Raw genomic sequence first — 18,975 nt, 5'->3', positions numbered from 1 at the left:
TACTAGTCAGCTTTTGCTTTGGTAATATCATGTAACAAACAAGTACAAAATCTTAGTGGCTTCATGACAAACATTTATATCATACTTATAACTCAGCTGTGGCTCAGTTGGGCTTGGCTCCAAACTGGAGGTCAGATTTGTGTCTGCTTCATGCATCTCTCCTTCCAGAATCTTGGCTGAGGGTGTATTGCCCACTAGAGAGATCTTCATGCCAAATAGCAGGAGCATAAGAGGGAAGTGGAAACATACAATACCTTCAGAAACCTCCACCCTGAAGAGAAGGATGTTCTCCTCCACGCACAGTCCATTAGTCAAAGAGAATCACATGGCCAAATCCAAACTCTGTGGGTCAGGAAACTATATATGGCAAGTGCAAGAAGAGAACACAAACTTTTGAATGAAGTTATCTAATCTACACACCCTAAAAATACAAATTCTATCTTTTGCTACTGATATATAGAGGAAGAATTGAAAAGATAGAACTCTGAATGAATTACTAATTTTCCTATGGTCTTTTGCTGGCGACATATAAACAGCTCCCTGTTTCTGTTTGCATTTCTCAGGTTTTCCATCATGTTTGGAAAGAAAAAGAAAAAGATTGAAATATCTGGCCCATCCAACTTTGAACACAGGGTTCATACTGGGTTTGATCCACAAGAACAGAAATTTACCGGCCTTCCCCAGCAGTGGCACAGCCTGTTAGCAGACACGGCCAACAGGCCGAAGCCCATGGTAGACCCTTCGTGCATCACTCCCATCCAGCTGGCTCCCATGAAGGTATGGCGAGGATTCTGTCTTTAAGTTGGCTTAAGAAGCATGCTCTCTCATTGATGCAGTGAGCCATCTTTACGGGCGAGCTATCAAATGTGTAAATCATGTATTTGTTTTTAAATATCCACAGATTATCCACAATCATCTTCAATGAGTATAATGTTCACCACTTAATTTTCATGTAAATTGCAACACATAAAAAGGAACCTCAGCTTTCAGATGTGAGTTTTTTTTTAATCAGACTCATACAATACAGTCACAAAATAGGAAATTTTCATTTCTAATTTTAATGGTGTTTGTTCTTTTTACTAAAGAATATTATCCACCCACTCTGGTAAATATTGGCAATAATCTCTGAGTAGACATTATGTTAGGCAACTTTGTGTTGTTTTACATTTGCCCTCAGAATGTCTAAACTTTTATATAAATAGTAATAACAGTTTTTAACAATAATAAATGATTTATATATATGTACACACATACATGCATATGTGTATATACTTTATATATAAAATCAAATATATATTTATAAGTATATATATATAAATTATATGTGTATAGTCTTCATAGTCTAAGAGCTATTTCAAATAAAAGATGAAGCATTTGAGTCCTAGAATAGGCTATAATTTACCTTAAAAAATGGCTAGTAGATTTTTAAAAGGAATGTTCATCAAAATAATTGCATTAAAGTCAAACTCAGACCCAGTACATTTCAGATATGTCAAGAGACTACAAAGAAAGTCCAGCCTTTGCAGTTTCCTTCTGCACCTCAGAATGATAAGAATTCCCTGGGTCATTTACCAAAAGCTCCCTATGGGAGTTAAACATCATTGAAGCTTATCATCATGTTATCCAATAGATTAGATTTATATTAGTAGGCATCTGAGCTGCATAAACACCTTATTCTGTATTAACACGCACATTGAATACACTGAGTTTAAATGATACGTAAAACAACAGTGGATGCATTTTTAAAGGGAGTAAAGAAGGAACCTATCTGGTAAATTACAAGAAATTTTTATAAGAGACCACCTGAGTTAAGTAAGTTGGAATTGTGATTCCATCATTTATGCGTGGTCTTGGTCATTCTATTCTAGTATTGAACATGTGGGTCTCTTCTGCCCAAAGATCTATACAGAGTGTTCTAATCCTGCATCTTGTGAATTTGATGTTCTGATAAGATTTTGAAAGTTTTCAAGCCAGCTAAAATGTAAAATACTAAGGAGATAGATATTTGAGAAGATAAAACTTTAGGGACAAAAAGGAACCTCTTATTCTAAGCAGGTATTGATTGATATTTAATAGAAACTGACCAATTAACCAACTCAACTGGTTAATATTAGGCAGTATCTTACTACTGAACATGATTTTCTTCCAAAATAAAGACTAATGCCTCACTAATGACTAAATAATAGGCTGAGCCTTATCTAAAAAGAAGCTGAGATTGGAAAGAATTTACTTTTTAGTTTCATTATTTTTCTCATATTCCAAGTTTTTATAAAACCCAGAAAACAGAAGACACAGTGTGCCCAGAAAAGTTATCGGCTATTGATCAACATGACAAAGGAAAACTGCCCAAATGAAACAAGGGCTATTTTTTTTACCCTTGAGTATAATCATTTGATGAGGAACATTCTGGAAGAAAGTAGTTAAAGGCCCACGATGTGCTTTCATATCAGGGAGTGTGGTTATTACAGGGTCAGGACAGAGTACCATTTATTTCACCATGGATTTTCACTTGTCCAGGTCCTAGCAGGTCCTGGCTGGCAGTGAAGTAGGAATCTCCCATCTCAGTGATAATCCACCATGGTCAGTGGATGTAGGACTTAAGAGAACCTTCTAGCTCATTTCTTCCATCTCCTGGATGGGCTGGCTCATGATCTTCTCAGGCTTAATTTATGAGCCTCACTGATTGGAGCAAGATTTCCTAACTGCTGAGCTCCTGAGCCCAGTGATTCTCTTACTCACGTCATGGGCTTCCTAGCCCTGATGCCAAATGTGTGAGTATCCAGTCTGCATGAAACGTGAATGTTTGTTTTGGACACTTAAATGCTAACAGAAAGATGTCTGGAAAATACATCTCGAGTATGCATCCAGTCCTGGATTTCCGAAAATTTCAGGCACAGTTTTACCTGCAAGAAAAAATAAAAACAGGCAAGGAGTGACAAAACAAGAGTCAGCTAGGTTGAATTTTCCCCAGAAAGAGCGGAGCTAATTAAATACTTTCTAACTGAAGGACCCGCAAGAAATCCATATTTCATACTCTCACCAAACTCCTTTAGATGGAGACTCTCTTTCTCCAAATCCCATGAATGCAGTTGGTGCTGTCAGCACATATTGAATCGGGGTCCAAGAGAATCCTACTGACTCTACCAGCCTCTTGGAATGAGGAAAATAAAAGGTTGCAGGGGCCAAAGTATGCCATGAGGTTTGGATGATCTCACTCTTTGGAAATGACTTCTCTGTAGAAATCTTGCAAGTGACTTGAGAAGGGCAAATTATAAACCATGCAGTATATATTGCAGAAGTTGGAACAGTCTTTGAAATACGAAGCCATGAATGAATTGATAGAAAGGAATGAATAGGTAGAGTTGTGCAGATTTAAAGCCATTTTGGCAAAGTTTTTTTAAGTTAAGTAGAATTGACAATTCTAATTTGGTCAGTTTGTCCTTGAAGCAGACAAAGGAAAACGAGAAAACAGATCATGACATAAAAGCAGTATTGGAAGAGGTGTACAGTGCCTTAGGTGGTGGCAAAGTGCTGGTCCTTCAGGGTTGGTCAGTAAGCGTCAGGCTAGCTGGTTCTGAATGGAAATTCACCATTGCAACCAGTACTCTCTTCTCTGATTGGTTAAAGAGCTGTTCCTGTTCAAACCTTCTTTAAAGTACATGTCACAATCACCAGGACATACTCTTCTATGTAGATTCATTTAAGTCAGTGTCTCTCAAACTATAGTCCAACAGAATCACCTGGAAGGCTTGATAAACACAGATTGCTGGGCCCATTTCCAGAGTCTCTGATTGAACAGGGCTGGGATGGAGCCTAAGAATTTGCACTTCTAATAAGTTTCCAGGTGATGCTGTTGCTGCTGGTCTGGGGACCATGCTTTGAAAACCTTGATTTAGCTAATTACAAAAGAATTTATCCACATAATGTATCAATACAGTTTACACTGGCCAACATTTCCATAATCTCAGAAACCAGGAGCCACAGGTTAGCTCCAATTTGTGTCAAAAGTTAAACTTCAGGTACCCAAGCCAAAGGTGTGTAGGCAAGGTGAGGGTGGGGTGGGGAGTGCTTTTTAAAACATAAAACGTTTGGCAAATATCTTTGAGAAACTCCTTTCTATATGTAGCATCATTTTGTCCACAAGAATGTCGTAAGCAATAATACCAAAATTCCTGCTGAATTAGATACATTTACGTAAAGGACAGGATGAATGGTCATGTTTGTTCTTGCCCAGTGGTTCTCAAACTTGGGCTTTCAGCAGAATCTCCTGAGGAGCTTATTAAAACCAAGATTCCTGGGCCCCACCCTAGAGATTCTGCTTCAGTAGTTCTGGGTGTGCCCCATGGTTTACACGTCTAACACGCTCTCAGATGGTGCTGACGCTACTAATGGGTGGAGGACAACTTTAAGAACCACTGTTTTAGGTGGACTGAAGCTTGAGCTTAGTGATCACCCTTTGTAACAGCCTAGAAATCATTTAAAAATGCTAAAAAATTATAACGAGGATAATGTTAAAAAGCCTTTATATCACAGCATTGTAAATCAACTATACTCCAATAAAAAATAAATAAAAAGAATAAACGGGGACTTCCCTGGTGAAGTACTGCCAGGACTAACCCTGGCACAGTGGTTAAGAATCTGCCTGCCAATGCAGGGGACACGGGTTTGAGCCCTGGTCTGAGAAGATCCCACATGCCGTAGAGCAACTAAGCCCATGTGCCACAACTACTGAGCCTGTGCTCTAGAGCCCGTGAGCCACAACTGCTGAGCCTGTGCTCTAGAGCCTTCGAGCCACAGCTACTGAGCCTGTGTGCCATAACTACTGAAGCCCACACGCCTAGAGCCCGTGCTCCGCAACAAGAGAAGCCACTGCAGTGAGAAGCCCATGCACCACAACGAAGAGTAGCCCCTGCCAAAAGTAAATTGATTAATTAATTTTAAAAAATAAATTAAAGAAAGAATAAATGGCCATTTAAAAAAGTCTTTATAGCTTCTCTTTAAAGTGAACAAATAGCATATCTTAATATTGCTTCAGATTTGTTTTTCATTTTCAAGTAAAACCATAGAAATAATAGTATTATTTGGCATATTTCAATTTTATTAAATGATGCCATAGTGTATATAATATGCTCTAACTTGCTTTTTACTTAACATTGTTTTAAGATAAACTCATTTTCTGCAAATCAATATGAATTTATTTAAAAATTATAGCTGTTTACAGCTTCTCCGTTTCTCAGTAAATGGATATTGCCAAATATGTGCTGTTTATAAATAATGTTGTCATGAATATCTTTGTTCTTGTCCCCTTGGGCACATGGTGAAACATTTTTTTGCAGCAGTTCTCAAAGTTTGGTCCAGAACCCCTGAGGGTCCCTCAGACTATCTCAGGGAGTGGAAGATAAAAACTATTTTCATTATAATACTAAAGCATCATTTGCCATTTTCATTCTCATTCTCTCCCAGGTGTACAGTAGAGTTTCCTAAAATCTACATGGCGTGTGTTAATGTCATTGGTCTGGTACCTAATGGATCTTGTGCTTTGTATTCTTGTGTTTCTCAGTTTGTTTCAAATGCAGTAAATATTGATAGATAAAACATAAACCAAAGTCTTTTGTGGTCCTCAATAATTATAAGAGGTTCTTGAGACCAGAAAGTTGGAGAACCATTGTCTTAGCGCTGACGTCAAATTTGATTATCTGTGGCTTCTACAACTCGCTCCTCACATACTACCCAGGGTTTTTTGGTGTTTTCTTTTCTTCTTATTCTTTTTGTTGTTGTTGTTTTAATTGAAAATAGAGAGTAGTTTTCTCCAGCTGGCTAGTGATCTTCTGGGATAAACAGCCGTCTCACAGATTATTGAATGCAATATTTCATCCCTTTTAGTGTCATAGAATATAATTTCTCCAAGAACATGACTTCTCTGGTTTTGAAGTCATTTAAAATGCCTCCGTCCTAGAAAAACGAACTGTCCTATACTGTTGGTGGGAATGTAAATTAATACAGCCAATATGTAGATTCCTTAAAAAACTAAAAATAGAGCTACCATAATAATCCTACTTCTGGGCATATATCCAGAGAAAACCATAATTCAAAAAGATACATGAACCCCAGTGTTCATTGCAGCACTATTTACAATAGCCAAGACATGGAAGCAACCTAAATGTTCATCGACAGATTAATGGGTAAAGAAGATATGGTACATAGATATAATGGAATACTACTCAGCCATAAAAAGAATGAAATAATGCCATTTTCAGCAACACAGATGGACCTAGAGATTATCATACTAAATGAAGTAAGTCATACAGAGAAAGGCAAATATCATATGACATCACATATATGGAATCTAAAAAAAATGATAGAAGTGAACTTATTTACAAAACAGAAATAGACCCATAGACCTAGAAAAGAAACTTGTGGTTACCAAAGGGGAAAGGGGGGTTAGGGATAAATTAAGAGTTTGGGATTAACATATACACACTACTGTTTATAAAATAAACAACAAGGACCTACTGTATAGCACAGGCAACTATACTCAATATTTTGTAATAACCTATAAAGCGAAAAGAATCTGAAAAAGAATATCTGTATGTATAACTGAATCACTTTGCTGCACACTTGAAACTAACACAACATTGTAAAGCAACTATACTCCAATAAAGATGTTTAAAAAAAACAAAGAACTCTTCCTAGAAATAGACATTCTGTATCTGTACCAAAGGTTTGGGAGCTGATTTAAAAATAACTTCAACCTATACTCCAATAAAAAAAAACCTAAGTGGATTCATTTAAAGGTCAGATCCAATTTTTAAAAACTCTTTGGATTAAAAATAATAGCTGAAGTTTTAAGATTTTTTATTGATAATTTATGAAGTTCAGATTTAATCTTGAAATATGTAAAAAATAAACTTTTTTGTTTATTAAAAAATAAATTAATTAAATTATTTTAAAAATAATAAAGTAAAATGCCCCCATCCTTACCATCCCCTTTTCTAATGTAGCCTTCAAATCCTTTCTAACAATCTTCTTTTTATCCTTTCAAGTTTGAAGAGTCACAGAGTCTAGCAAAGCACACTGGCTCTGTCTGGGTCTATGTCCTCTCCGTGGTCTCTGGTAGTTCATAATCTTCTGAAGCTGAGCTTCCCTCATCCTCATCTGCTCCTGACCATTGCATTAAAAACCACTCTACTCACACAAACAAGTAAAATCAGGAGAGGTAAATCCTCAGGTCCAGCCTCCCCATTCTTGAAGACTTGTACCATTGTTTTGTTTTCTCCCATGTCATAGTTTATGTTGAAGTGTCTTATTGAAGAATGAACCCATCTTAATTACTCTGTAATTCTCTATCTTTTCTTCCTTTTTATGATTCACAACTTTGCATTCAGGATTTAGGTTTCCAGAGCCACATCATCCTTCTTAGCCCTATCTCCATGGGATTCACACTCTCCTAGAATGTTTTTTGAAAATTGCCTTCCTAAAACACAGGACAACTCTCTGACATTTTCTGGCATGATCTCCCTTTGACCCAAGGTAACAATTTCTCACAAGGTTCCTTCTCATTTCCACATCACTGATGTGCTTCTCCTTGTTGGTCAGCATCCAGTCTAGAGGGACTATTTCTTTTAGGGCCACCTCCACCTTCTGAGAGTTGTCATCAAGGAGTTCAAACTGTGTATCAGATGGTTGTCAGGCTCTTAACTGAATGAAACTTCCAGCAATTCCGAGAGCTGCCTCATCATGACTTTTCTGGCACCCATCCCTGTTTCGTGACTTGTAACACAGGAGCCTCGCATTGACCTTCAGCTGGGCTGAGTGGCTTCTGTCTTATTTTCATCCTGATATTGTCCACTGGGTCCCCTCTTAAAGCTCATGGATCCCCAGTGATCTTCTTACCCTCTTAAGTCCATGTGGTTTGATCTACCCCTTCTTTTAGATCTGTTTCCACTAAAATATAATGTTGAGTGTGGAAACGTCTTACAGCACTAAATTCAATGCCCTGATGTTCACCCATCTAAGCATTTAGAAATGGGAAGAGGAGGCCCAAGGAGTCGGCACACTGACATCTAAGTCCAAGATGCCAGTTACAAACTGTGTAGCTTTAGATGAGTCATCTACCTGCTACTTTGAATAGAAGTTTCCTTGTCTCTAAAATGAGGGTGCTGGTATTTCTCTTGCAAGCTTGAATGGCCAGATCCTAACTGTATAAGGAGGTTTGGTGTGTGGAGAATACGTTCTACTATTTGTACTTAGTTTAATAACGTGATAAAATTATGGATCTATTAAGTAATATTTCAGAAAAATACCAGTACCTACTATTAACTTAATTCCATTGATCAAATTATCCATTTAAACATTAGTCAAAATCTCCTAAATATTTCAAGAACATCATAGGTGGAATATATCAAGTTTTCTTGGCTGCTTCAACCATAAATGCAAAAAAGTAAATGCATGCAAACAAAAACAGTAAAGACACATGAAATATCATAATCATCATCATAATGGCTGTAAAATATGTTGTTATACCAACACTTAACCTCTTACAAAAATATTGGTATTGCGGTTTTGCTTCCTTTCCTCATTATTTTAATATATATTTTGTAATTTCTCAGGTTATACAGCAATACTTATTTTTAAACCTTCCTATGCTTACAAAAGTCTGACCAAACCTAAAAGATAAAAGATACCACCTCAGACAAGCTTTTAGGTACTCAGTAAATAGAACCTAATGTTGTTTTTGTTGTCATTGTTGGGAATGATGGTAGTGATGGTATTGTTACTGTTATTTTCTCAGAGTTTATGTCCTCCTATGTACCCAGGGTTGCCAAAACTTGTTAACTCAGAGCCACTTCTGAGATCTGTATCTTTAAAACTCCCAGAATGCAGAAAATTTTACATTAATTTCACTCATGCATTCAACTAATATTTATTGGAGGCTCACTCCATGCCAGGCATTGTGCTAGGTGAAGGGGTTGTCCATGTGAACAGGAAATGCCAGGTCTCTGTCCTGGGGAGCTGGAATTCTCATGGGAAGACGGACAGTGATCATTTAAATAAGCAAACAACACAGCTACAGTAGCAATAAATGTGACGAAGAAAAGAAAATATCATCATACTATAAAGTAACTAAGGGTGCAGCCATTTGTAGTCCTTAAGGATTGTCCTTCCATGAAGGGGATGAGGGAACCAAGAAGGAGAAGGCCCAGGAAGGGTAGAAATTCACAGGTGGAAGGAAGGAAGAACTAATTTAAAGACCTTAGGGTGGGAACAAGCGTGGCGAGTTAGCCTTTGTGGCTGTAGCAGAGTGGGCGGGGAGAGGAGGTGGGGGATGTGTTCAGACACAAGGGAAAGGGACTGGATGGTGTGGGGCTTTGTAAACCATGGTCGGGGGTGCTATTGGTTAAACCCTCATCCGTGAAGGACACAGGTCTCAGATCAAGAAATTGTTCTATTACAAAATAAATCGATTCATTTAAAGGTCAGATCCAATTTTTAAGTGTGCCAGTGATACTGATTTGATATGCAATCCTGCAGGTTTTAGGGGCATATTAATTAAATGGGTATGAATAGTTGAGACTTGGGGAGTCCTTCCGACTCTATGACTGTCAAAAGACATTTAAGAAAAACACAGACCTTTTACAGAAGAAATAATACGTGTTGCAAAGATTGTTAATTTTTTTAAAAAAGAAAAGGTAATTATGAAATGAAACTTTGGGGGCAGGTTACCTCTATTCTAAAACCTCTCAACAAAAACACCACTTGGAAACACCTACAGCAGTGTCTGTTAAGTTGACTGGAACCAAAGTGCTCACTGAGAGGACAGGTGATTAACCTTTGCTAAAGTTCTAATATTTCTGCACTATTAAACCAGTGAGGACAACAGACTTGGCCTCTCACACTCTCTTGGTGCCCATTACTTTCTGAAACCTCTTCTTCTGTTTTCAATATGCCTTCTCAACCTTCCCACTGCCACAGAGACTGTGGAAGAAAAACATTACACTGACCCCAAATATTCTCTCATTTGCCTAAATTCAGAAGATTTGGACAAGGTAAGCTTTGTCCCAAAGGAGTGGATAAGGCCAAACCCAAAGCTAGATTTATTATCTATCTTCATTTCTATGATCCAACCAAATCTGGAAACTTCTGAAAACCATTTTCCATTGTATAAATGGGGTTAGTATTTGGTGTGCCCCATGCCCACCATGCCCCCCACCTCCACTCCACCCTCCCACACACAGCCACCTCCAAAATTAAAAAAAAAAAAGAAAGTAAAAATTGACATCCACAGCTTATATGTACCATCTTTCTTCTTTTGCTGCAGTGTTTCACTTAAGCTACTTCCTTTCAGTTGGAGCAGCCTTAAGCTCATATAGCCTAGTTGTTACTCCAAAAAACAAAGGCTGATGTTTTCAGGGCAGAAGGAATCATCACAGGAGAGTGACCCCTGCAGGTACTCACCCCTTCTTCCATTTTGAAGAGAGCAGGATACTAACCACACACCTCATCTGGGCTCTCAGCTGGCTCATCCCGGCACCCATGTGACATTTCTATACTCACAAATGACTGTATCTCACACCTGCAGCTCATGGGACAAGTAGAAAACAGCTAGACTTTCATGTTCCATGATCCTACAATGTGGAAGATCCTAGGTTTTCAATGAAAAGTGGACCACTAAGGCCCCATGAACAAATGCTCTTAGCCACCTCCTCTCAAGAGTTTGGTATCTGCCTAGCCCTAAAGGTAAACATAAATAGAATGTACCATTTTAAAGCAATTGTCAATCATCAGTTGTATTGGAAAGTAATTTATGACTAATTGATGGTTAGGTCTGTTTCCGAGTGCCTCCTCTCAGCCTAAAATCCCTGGCCCAGCATTCCTGCGGTGACTGTGGTCTCTGACTGTAGCTCCAGGGAGGAGATGGACAGATCCCACACAGCGACAGAATACAGGCACCAAGATGCAAACGAGTAAGCATTCACATGCCTGCTGCTCCCTTTCTGTCCATGGTGGCCTCGCTACTCCCTGAGCCGATCATATCTGAGGTCAAACACGAACCTCAGATCACAGGCATTGCTCCAGACTCGTGTTGGTTTCCCGTTGAGTGGCCTGCTCTGAACTTCTGACAGCTGAACTCCTCCAGTGAGGATGATTGTGCTTTGATAACTGGGAAATTCTATATACAGAGATGATGTTCTCAGGGATGCATTATTTGCCCCAGCTGTTCTCTCCTGGCAGGGGTGACCTAACTGAAAATAGTCCTTCTAAATCCAAAGGCAAAAGAATGTGGCTCCCTGTGGCTCCCATACATGCTTGAAACTTGAAAGGTTTAATTTTATCTTTTATTTAGCATCTCAAAGAAATTGGGGCACTAAGATGGCAGCTGTAGGCTTCTTGGGGGGCACTGTCAAATCCTATAGTTTTTAATCGTTTTGTCATATAATTTTAAATATAAGCATTAAATCATCGACTCTAAACTAGTAATAAAGAACTTCATCAATGCTTTGATCATTTCCAAGCTGCACATCACCATCCAACTGACTGGATGCTACTATTATTACCTATAAGGTGAAAATTGCAATGCAAAAGCTGTACCCAAGATGGCAGTCATCTAAGAGTTTGCTGTACTCACACAATCCATTGCCTGTTGAGAATCTTTGTATTCATTTTCTATTGCTGCATAATAAATGACCACGCACGACATGGCTTACAGGAGCACACATTTATTATCTCAGTTTCTGTGAGTGTGGAGTCTGGGTTCTCTGCTCAAGCTCTCGCAAGGCTGCGGTCAGGGGTCAGCTGGACTTCATTGCCATCCGGAGGCTTGACTGGGGAAGAATCCACTTCCAAGCTCATTTAGGATGTTGGCAGAACTCGCCTCCTTGCTTTGGAGAACTGATGGCACTTTGCTTCTTCACAGCCAGCAGGAGAGCAAGAGCTACCTGCTTGGAGTTTTACGTATATGTCATAAAATAATCATGAAGTGATGTCCCATCACTGTTGTCATATCATGTAACATAACCATGGGGCAGGTGACATCCCATGACCTTTGCCATATAACATAGCCCACAAGTGTGGATGTGGCATCTTACCACCTCTGCCATGTTCTATTGGTTAGAAGCAAGGCACAGGTCCTACCCAGGCTCATGGAGAGGGGATCACACAAAGACACGAGCACCAGGAGACCGGAATCATTGAGGAGCCACCCTAGGGCCTGTCCACTCTGGTTCTCACTGTCCCTCCCACATGCAAAATGTATTTATGCCAGCCCAAGTTTCCCATCTCATCTTGTTAGAGCATCACCTCAAGTTCAGTGGGGGTCAGGTGTGGACAGAACTGCTGGGGCACCATTGCCCTCCATCTGTGGAACTGTGAACCCCCAGCCCTCCCAACACACGATGGTGGGGCAGGCATCGGATAATCACTGTAGACATTCTGGTTCAAAACAGGAGAAACGGAAGGTAAAAAGGAGTCACCAGTCCAAAGCTGCTGTGAAATCCAGCCTGGGAAATGTTGGGAGTTCACTGGTTAGGTTTCAAACTTGAGGACGATCCTCTGTGGCTCAGGCCCTGCTCTCAGGGTACTGTTTCTGCCCTTCTTTCCCATGAAAAGTAGCCTGTGCTTGCAGCCAAGTAGTTTTATCAGCCTGCTTTCCAATTGCCGGTGGAATTGGGGAAGGGGGGCTCTGAAAGCCTCCTGACGTAATATCTTGGTCCCTCGCTGTCCAAGTTGGCAGTACTTGTATTGAAACAATTTCTCAAGAACTTCGTAGACATTGTGTGGTTATCACTGTGGTCCCCTCCATGAGGCAACGGCTCAATATCCACAGACGTTGTTAAGATGAACCCTTCCGAACCTCGGCCTCACCTGAGATGGCTGAGGGGCAGTGCCTTTAAGCTTCCTAGTTTTCTGGTTTGATTGAGAAGGTCTGTGGGGCACACCCTTAATTTCTTCAAAAGGTCTTTTATGTGACTGCATACCCTGACCTTGGGTCTTTCTTGGGGTTTTTGTTTTTGTTTTTTTGATGTGGACCATTTTTAAAGTCTTTATTGAATTTGTTACAATATTGCTTCTGTTTTTGGTTTTTTGGCCACGAGGCATGTGGGATCTTAGCTCCCCAACCAGGGATCGAAACTGCATCCCCTGCATTGGAAGATGAAGTCTTAACCACTGGACCACGAGGGAAGTCCCTTTCTTGAATTTTTAACTGAGAGTTGCTTGTACTGTCACACCCTCAGCCTTTATTCTCAAGCAAGCTTTCCTGAGTGCATCTCTTCATTTTCTCACCTTTGCCATGTAGAGAGACTCAGAATTTTTTAAGTCATGAGATTCTGGTTCCCTTTTTTTAAAAAAAGTTCTTCCTTCAATGAATCTCTTTCCTCTTACATTTTACTGCAAACAGAAAGAAGAAACCAGGAAGCAGTGACCACGCTTTTCTTGGAAACCTCTGTAGATATGTCACGAAATTTATCACTTACAGCATCTGCTTTCCACATAACTCCAGAAGGCAATTTTTCTAAACTTTCTGCTGGTACATAGCAAGGATCCCCCTTCCTCCGGTTTCCAGTAACATGTTCCTCATTTGTTTTTGTGCCCTCACCATCTGCATCCTCAAAGTCCAGATTTCTAGTAAGAGGCTGTTCATGGCAAGTTAGACTCTCTCTACCTTGTTCCTCAACATCCCTCTAGCCTCCACCCAGTTCTGGTTGCAGAACCCCTGTGTTGTTATGTATTGAATCCCCACCAAAAGCCACATGTGATTTTACGTGGTAATAGGGTCTATAAGGGAGGTAATTAAGGTTGAATGAGGTCATAAGGATGGGGCCCTAATCCAGTACAACTGGTGTCCTTATAAGAAGAGGGAAGAGGTGCCAGGGATGCACAGGAACACAGAGACAAGGCTGTCTGCAAGCCAAGGAAAGCAGCCTTAGGAGAAGCATCCCTGCAGATACCTTGACCTCAGACTTCCAGCATCCAGAACTGTGGGAAATGAATTTCTGTTGGCTAAGAAATGTACCAGTACCAGTCTGTGGTACTTTGTTATGACAGCCCTAGCAAACTAAATACTCAGGTTTGTAGGTATTTGTTACAGCAGCACCCCACTTCCAGGCACCAAAATCTGTATTAGTTTTCTATTGCTACTACTGTATTGTACTTTCTATTGTAGTACGTTATCATAAACTTAATAGCTTCCAACAGTTCATATATATTACTATCCTCACTGTTGGTCAGGAGTTGGGCACAGCTTATTACCTGGATCCTCTGCTCAGGATCTCACAAGGCAGAGATCAGGGTGCGCAGTGAGCGGCCCTCCCAACTGCTTTCCTATCCAGGGGCTCAAGTCAGGAAGAATCGCTTCAGAGTCCATCTAGGCTGTTGGCAGAATCCATTGCCTTGTGGCTTTGAGGGAAGAGAGTACTGAGACCAGAAAGGAAGAGAAGCCAAGAGGAGGTGTGTTAGTGAGCAGGTCGCTGCTGTGCAACTGGGTCTCAGTCCCGCTGAGGATGTGACTTTGCAGGACACAGCTCAGAACTGTCCCTGCACGAAGCGAGGAAACTGGGCCATCTGTCCACCAACTCCAGTCCCTCCCTGGTTGTAGACTGCTCCTGGGAGCTAATTCCTGGCAAAATCCAGCCTCCCCATATTTGGCCAAGCATGCGCCAGAGGACGCCTTCAGGTAAAGAGACTTGGGTAGCCCGCAGCAGGGACAGGAAATGGCTGCAGGTGGCCTCCTAAGTGGGCTGAGGACTTAAAGGCACAGCACCGGTGCAGCTGCTATCAGTATAACACCGGCTTTCACATCTTCAGCAAATGTGTTTTGTGGACCTACTGTGTTCTCAGCAGTGAAGCTCTGGAGTAAGACAATGCGTGGTCCCCCCTCTACAGGCACACAGTCTAGTGGGGGAGATAGATTTATCAATATAAAGACAAAATAGAATATCTAACACTTAATAGAATATATAACAATCGATTATACAAACACTTTGTTATGAAAACTTTGAGAGTGGAATGAATTCCTAGAAAATGCAGGGAAGGTGTGATCTTTGGATTTTGAAAGAGTGTAGTCTTCTACTCATTCCTAATGAAAGGATACCCCTTAGATAAGAACATAAATTTACAAAGAGGCAGTAACATCTTGCTTAAGAGCCCTCTAGAGCCAGACTATCCAAGATAAGCCCCAAATCTTGGTCCTGCTCATTCTAGATGTTTGATCTTGTGCAAGTTACTCGCCCTCTGTGTGCCTCAGTTTCCTAATCTGTTAAAAGCAGATATAGCAGTACTGCCTCATAGGTCTGGTGTAAGGGCTGAACAGTCAAATACATTTAAAATATTAGTGGTCAATAAATTTAAAAAGGAAACAAACCCAAATATCTCAAGTACAAAGTGTAATGGAAATTGCCTTTTTAAGAGAAAATTTGTATTTTCTTTAATTTTTAACTTTTATTTTACATTGGACTATAATTGATTTACAAAGTTGTGTTAGTTTCAGGTGTACAGCAAAGTGATTCAGGTATATACATATATCCATTCTTTTTCAGATTCTTTTCCCATGTAGGTTATTACAGAATACTGAGTAGAGTTCCCTGTGCTATACAGTAGGTCCTTGTTGATGATCTATTTTATATATAGTAGTGTGTATATGTTAACCTCAAACTCCTAATTTATCCCTCACCCCTACCTTTCCTCTTTGGTAACCATAAGTTTGTAGGAGAAAAATATTTTGACTTTGTTTCCTCCCACAATCAATAAATCAAAGACCACATGCATATGTCTCTGTGGTATAGATAACCCCGTAGTTTTATAAAATGTGAGTTCTCAGGAGTTCATCAATTTTAACAGCAAAACACCCTAGACCTCTTTCACTCAGGAGTACTTTCACATGTGAATTTCCTCAGGGCAGACTCCCAGTGACATCTTCCACCTCAGACCTGCAGGATGCTGCAGGCCATTCCTTCCACCATGAAGCAGGAGCCAGAGAAATGACGGTCCCCACAGAGCATCTGTGACATCAGCAGGCCCCGCCTCTCTGCCCTGTCAGTTGCAGCATCTTCTTAGATCTGCCAGCCGTTGGGGTGAGAAGCCCCAACCACTGGAAACTCCAAGCCATGTTCACTATCTGAGGGCTGCAGGGGTGGGAAATGGGTGTTTTTTTTTTTAAACAAACAAACAAAAAAAGCACAAAAGAAGAGGTACACATAGAAACAGGTTTCTTCAAAACCTCAGTGTCCTAAAGCCAGATCCCGCATTTTTGGAGCAGGAAGCTGGAGAAGTTAGCAGAGTGCAATAAAATCTTCTTCAAAAATGAAACTCTCTGTTATGTTTAGCAGCTATTTTTATTCAGAGGAGCAAATATGCTCCCATAGGGAGTCACTTTTAATAACCTTTCATTGTTTTTAGCATATAACACTTATTCATCACAAGCAGGTTAGTAAATATAGAAAACTATGGAGAAGAAAGACCTGCCGCATCTCCACTGTTGAATTTTGATGTATTTTCTTCCATTGGTTGAAAACACACACACACACACACACACACACACAAACACACACACTCGGGAAAAGCAAGATTGATTACAATGTTGATGCAGTTTTTATTTCATCTTTTTTACCTAATGCAGCAATTCCCAGACTTTCTCAGTTCACAGCGCCAGTGAATCTGGTGTCTCAGTAATTTTTTCACAGCACCCCCTAGGCAAAAAGAAATAGTTAATCATTTTATTTATTATTGATAAATACATAGTTCAATCCAAACAACTTAAGTATTTATGTCCTAACAAATAGTACACAAAATTAAGATATTTTATGTCATTCTGAAAGAAACACTGATGAAAATGTGCACATCTGCCGAGCACTGCACTTCTTCTTCAGCCTTGGAAGCAGGTTGGATCCCTCAATACCTCACACTCGTTTCCTGTTCCACTGATTTTCACAAAGCCTGCTTTTTTTTTATCGTGACAACTGCCAAACGCACATCTTTACATTCAGTGATGTCATCAACAGGCATGTAGTGCAATTGAGTGTAGAACCTTGAACTACCTTGAGCTGGTAATTTACAAGGTGTCATGTCATATATACAGTATTTAGATGAAGGGTGAAAAATATATTTGTTGATAGAATCATGCACAAATAAGAAATATTATAATAAAAATTCTTGTCAACTTCAGAATTGTTTTTTAAAAAGGTTAGACATTGCTGTCTCCTTCAAAAATTTAAAATATCCTACCACACTCATGAGAGTTCACAGTAGTCCTCTGGGGCACTTGCATATACAGTTTGGGAACCATGAACCTAACGTATTGTTATATTTTCTGCAATATTATTTTTAGTGGCCACATTAGGACAAATGTGTCAAGATTTGAAAACCCTTGTATTGTTGAAAATTTATGTTGATTACTAGTTTATTTTTTATTGATAAGTTCATTATCTTCAAAAAGGTAAGAAGTTCTGTTCTTTGATAAAAAAGTGGAATATTTGAGGGCACAGTTACTACCTACTATAGTTATTTGGCTTGTTTACATTCTCACCTTGCAGTTTCAGAGCCCAGTTAGCCTAATTAGCTGGTAGCACCTGCAATCGTGAATGCTATGATTTTCCGTCTTCTAGATCCTATGATCCTCGTGGTTTTGTCAGTGATTTGGCTTTAGGAGCAATAAGCCTAAAACAGGAAGCGATTTTGTAACCCATGGGCCATGCTTCACATTTCCAAGTTAATGACTAAAAATAAAGCCAAGGAGTTGACAAGACTTTGTAAATTAGCAACAGCTGGAGAGAAATTAACCTAGAACACAGAAAACAGTGTAGGCAAGTTTAAAAAAAATGGTCAAATTCCCAAAACTCTGATTTTTGGTAGCTTTACACCAAAAACTTGGGCTCAGCACTATTCCTACCCCGTTGGTGTGCTTGGCTCAACAAGGAAAGACATCGATTTGCTACTCAGCTTTTCGCTTCTCTCCTTGGCACAGTTTTATAGACAACAGTTCAGGGTGGGAGTTACGTCTTCAGTTAAGGATGGATCCCTGCCCTGTGCTCGGTTAACATTCCCTCAGCTCCAAACTACATCTTCCTGCCTTTTAAGGTTATTATGTGAGTCAAGTCGAAGAAGAAAGAAAGAAAAAGAATAAAGGTGGTGATGGTGGGCATAATAATGGAGGTGGTTGATGGAGGTGGGGATGGGCGTGGGGACAGTAGTAATAATACTTTTTTAAACCTTCATGAAAGGCTTCCTGTAGATGGAAAAAGTGCACAGCTCTTTTGTGCCCAGTTATATAAAGTTCAGTGTCTGCAAACCAGTGTGAATATTGGGTACTTGTGTTTCTTGCTTCCAAATCTGCTGGTAACAGATTCTCAACGTGGTTTTCTCTGGGAGGGATGTGAACTCCCTCTGGGGAGCAGGGCTGGGGTTAATTGTACTAACACATTTGAATAGATAGATATGACCTCATCTGAGCCCTACTAAGTGAGGGTCGGTATGTCAACCTTATTTTACAGATGGGAAATCTGGGCTCAGAGCACACAGGCGCTTCGCACAGGCCACACAACCATCACATGGTAGAGCTGGAACTCGAAAACTGTGTTTAAGACAGATGGTAGTTGCTGAGGGTATAGCGGCATTAATAGCATATTACAAGGTGGGGCTGTGCAGAGAAACCAGAAACCTCAATTATCACGAGCACAGATGAGTTGGAAGAAACTCTGCTTGCATTATCTCTGTAAGCGGATAAGGGGAAGAAGGGGAAAAGATGAAAGTTTTCTACATGTCTTATGAGAGCACAGGGTAGGGGGGAAATATAGCAACTTTTGGGGGGACACACTGCATCTCATTGGGGGAATTAGTTGGGATTTTGTTTTCAAAATATAGTAAGGAAGGAGAAATCTGATCCCAAGAGCAGAGAAAGGGGAGAGAGAATCCATTGTTGGAATGGAAAAGTGGGACCTCCAAGTTAATGAATGAAAAGCAATGATGAAGTTTAGCCCAATCCTG

The 18,975-nt window shown here is 40.0% G+C and overlaps 1 protein-coding gene across 1 annotated transcript in view; it reads left to right on the top strand.

Annotated features, from left to right (window-relative positions):
* Positions 1-573: 573 nt before the first annotated feature.
* PAK5 (p21 (RAC1) activated kinase 5) overlaps positions 574-18,975 on the top strand; it is a 98,828-nt gene continuing 80,426 nt past the window's right edge. Inside the window, exon 1 of the mRNA XM_060032892.1 lies at positions 574-777. Coding sequence (XP_059888875.1) covers positions 574-777 — 204 coding nt within the window. The remainder of the gene's footprint in view (positions 778-18,975) is intronic.

The sequence above is a fragment of the Delphinus delphis genome, chromosome 15 (assembly GCF_949987515.2).
Source record: "Delphinus delphis chromosome 15, mDelDel1.2, whole genome shotgun sequence".
Lineage (NCBI taxonomy): Eukaryota > Metazoa > Chordata > Mammalia > Artiodactyla > Delphinidae > Delphinus > Delphinus delphis.
This window is presented reverse-complemented; position numbering and strand designations above follow the sequence as displayed.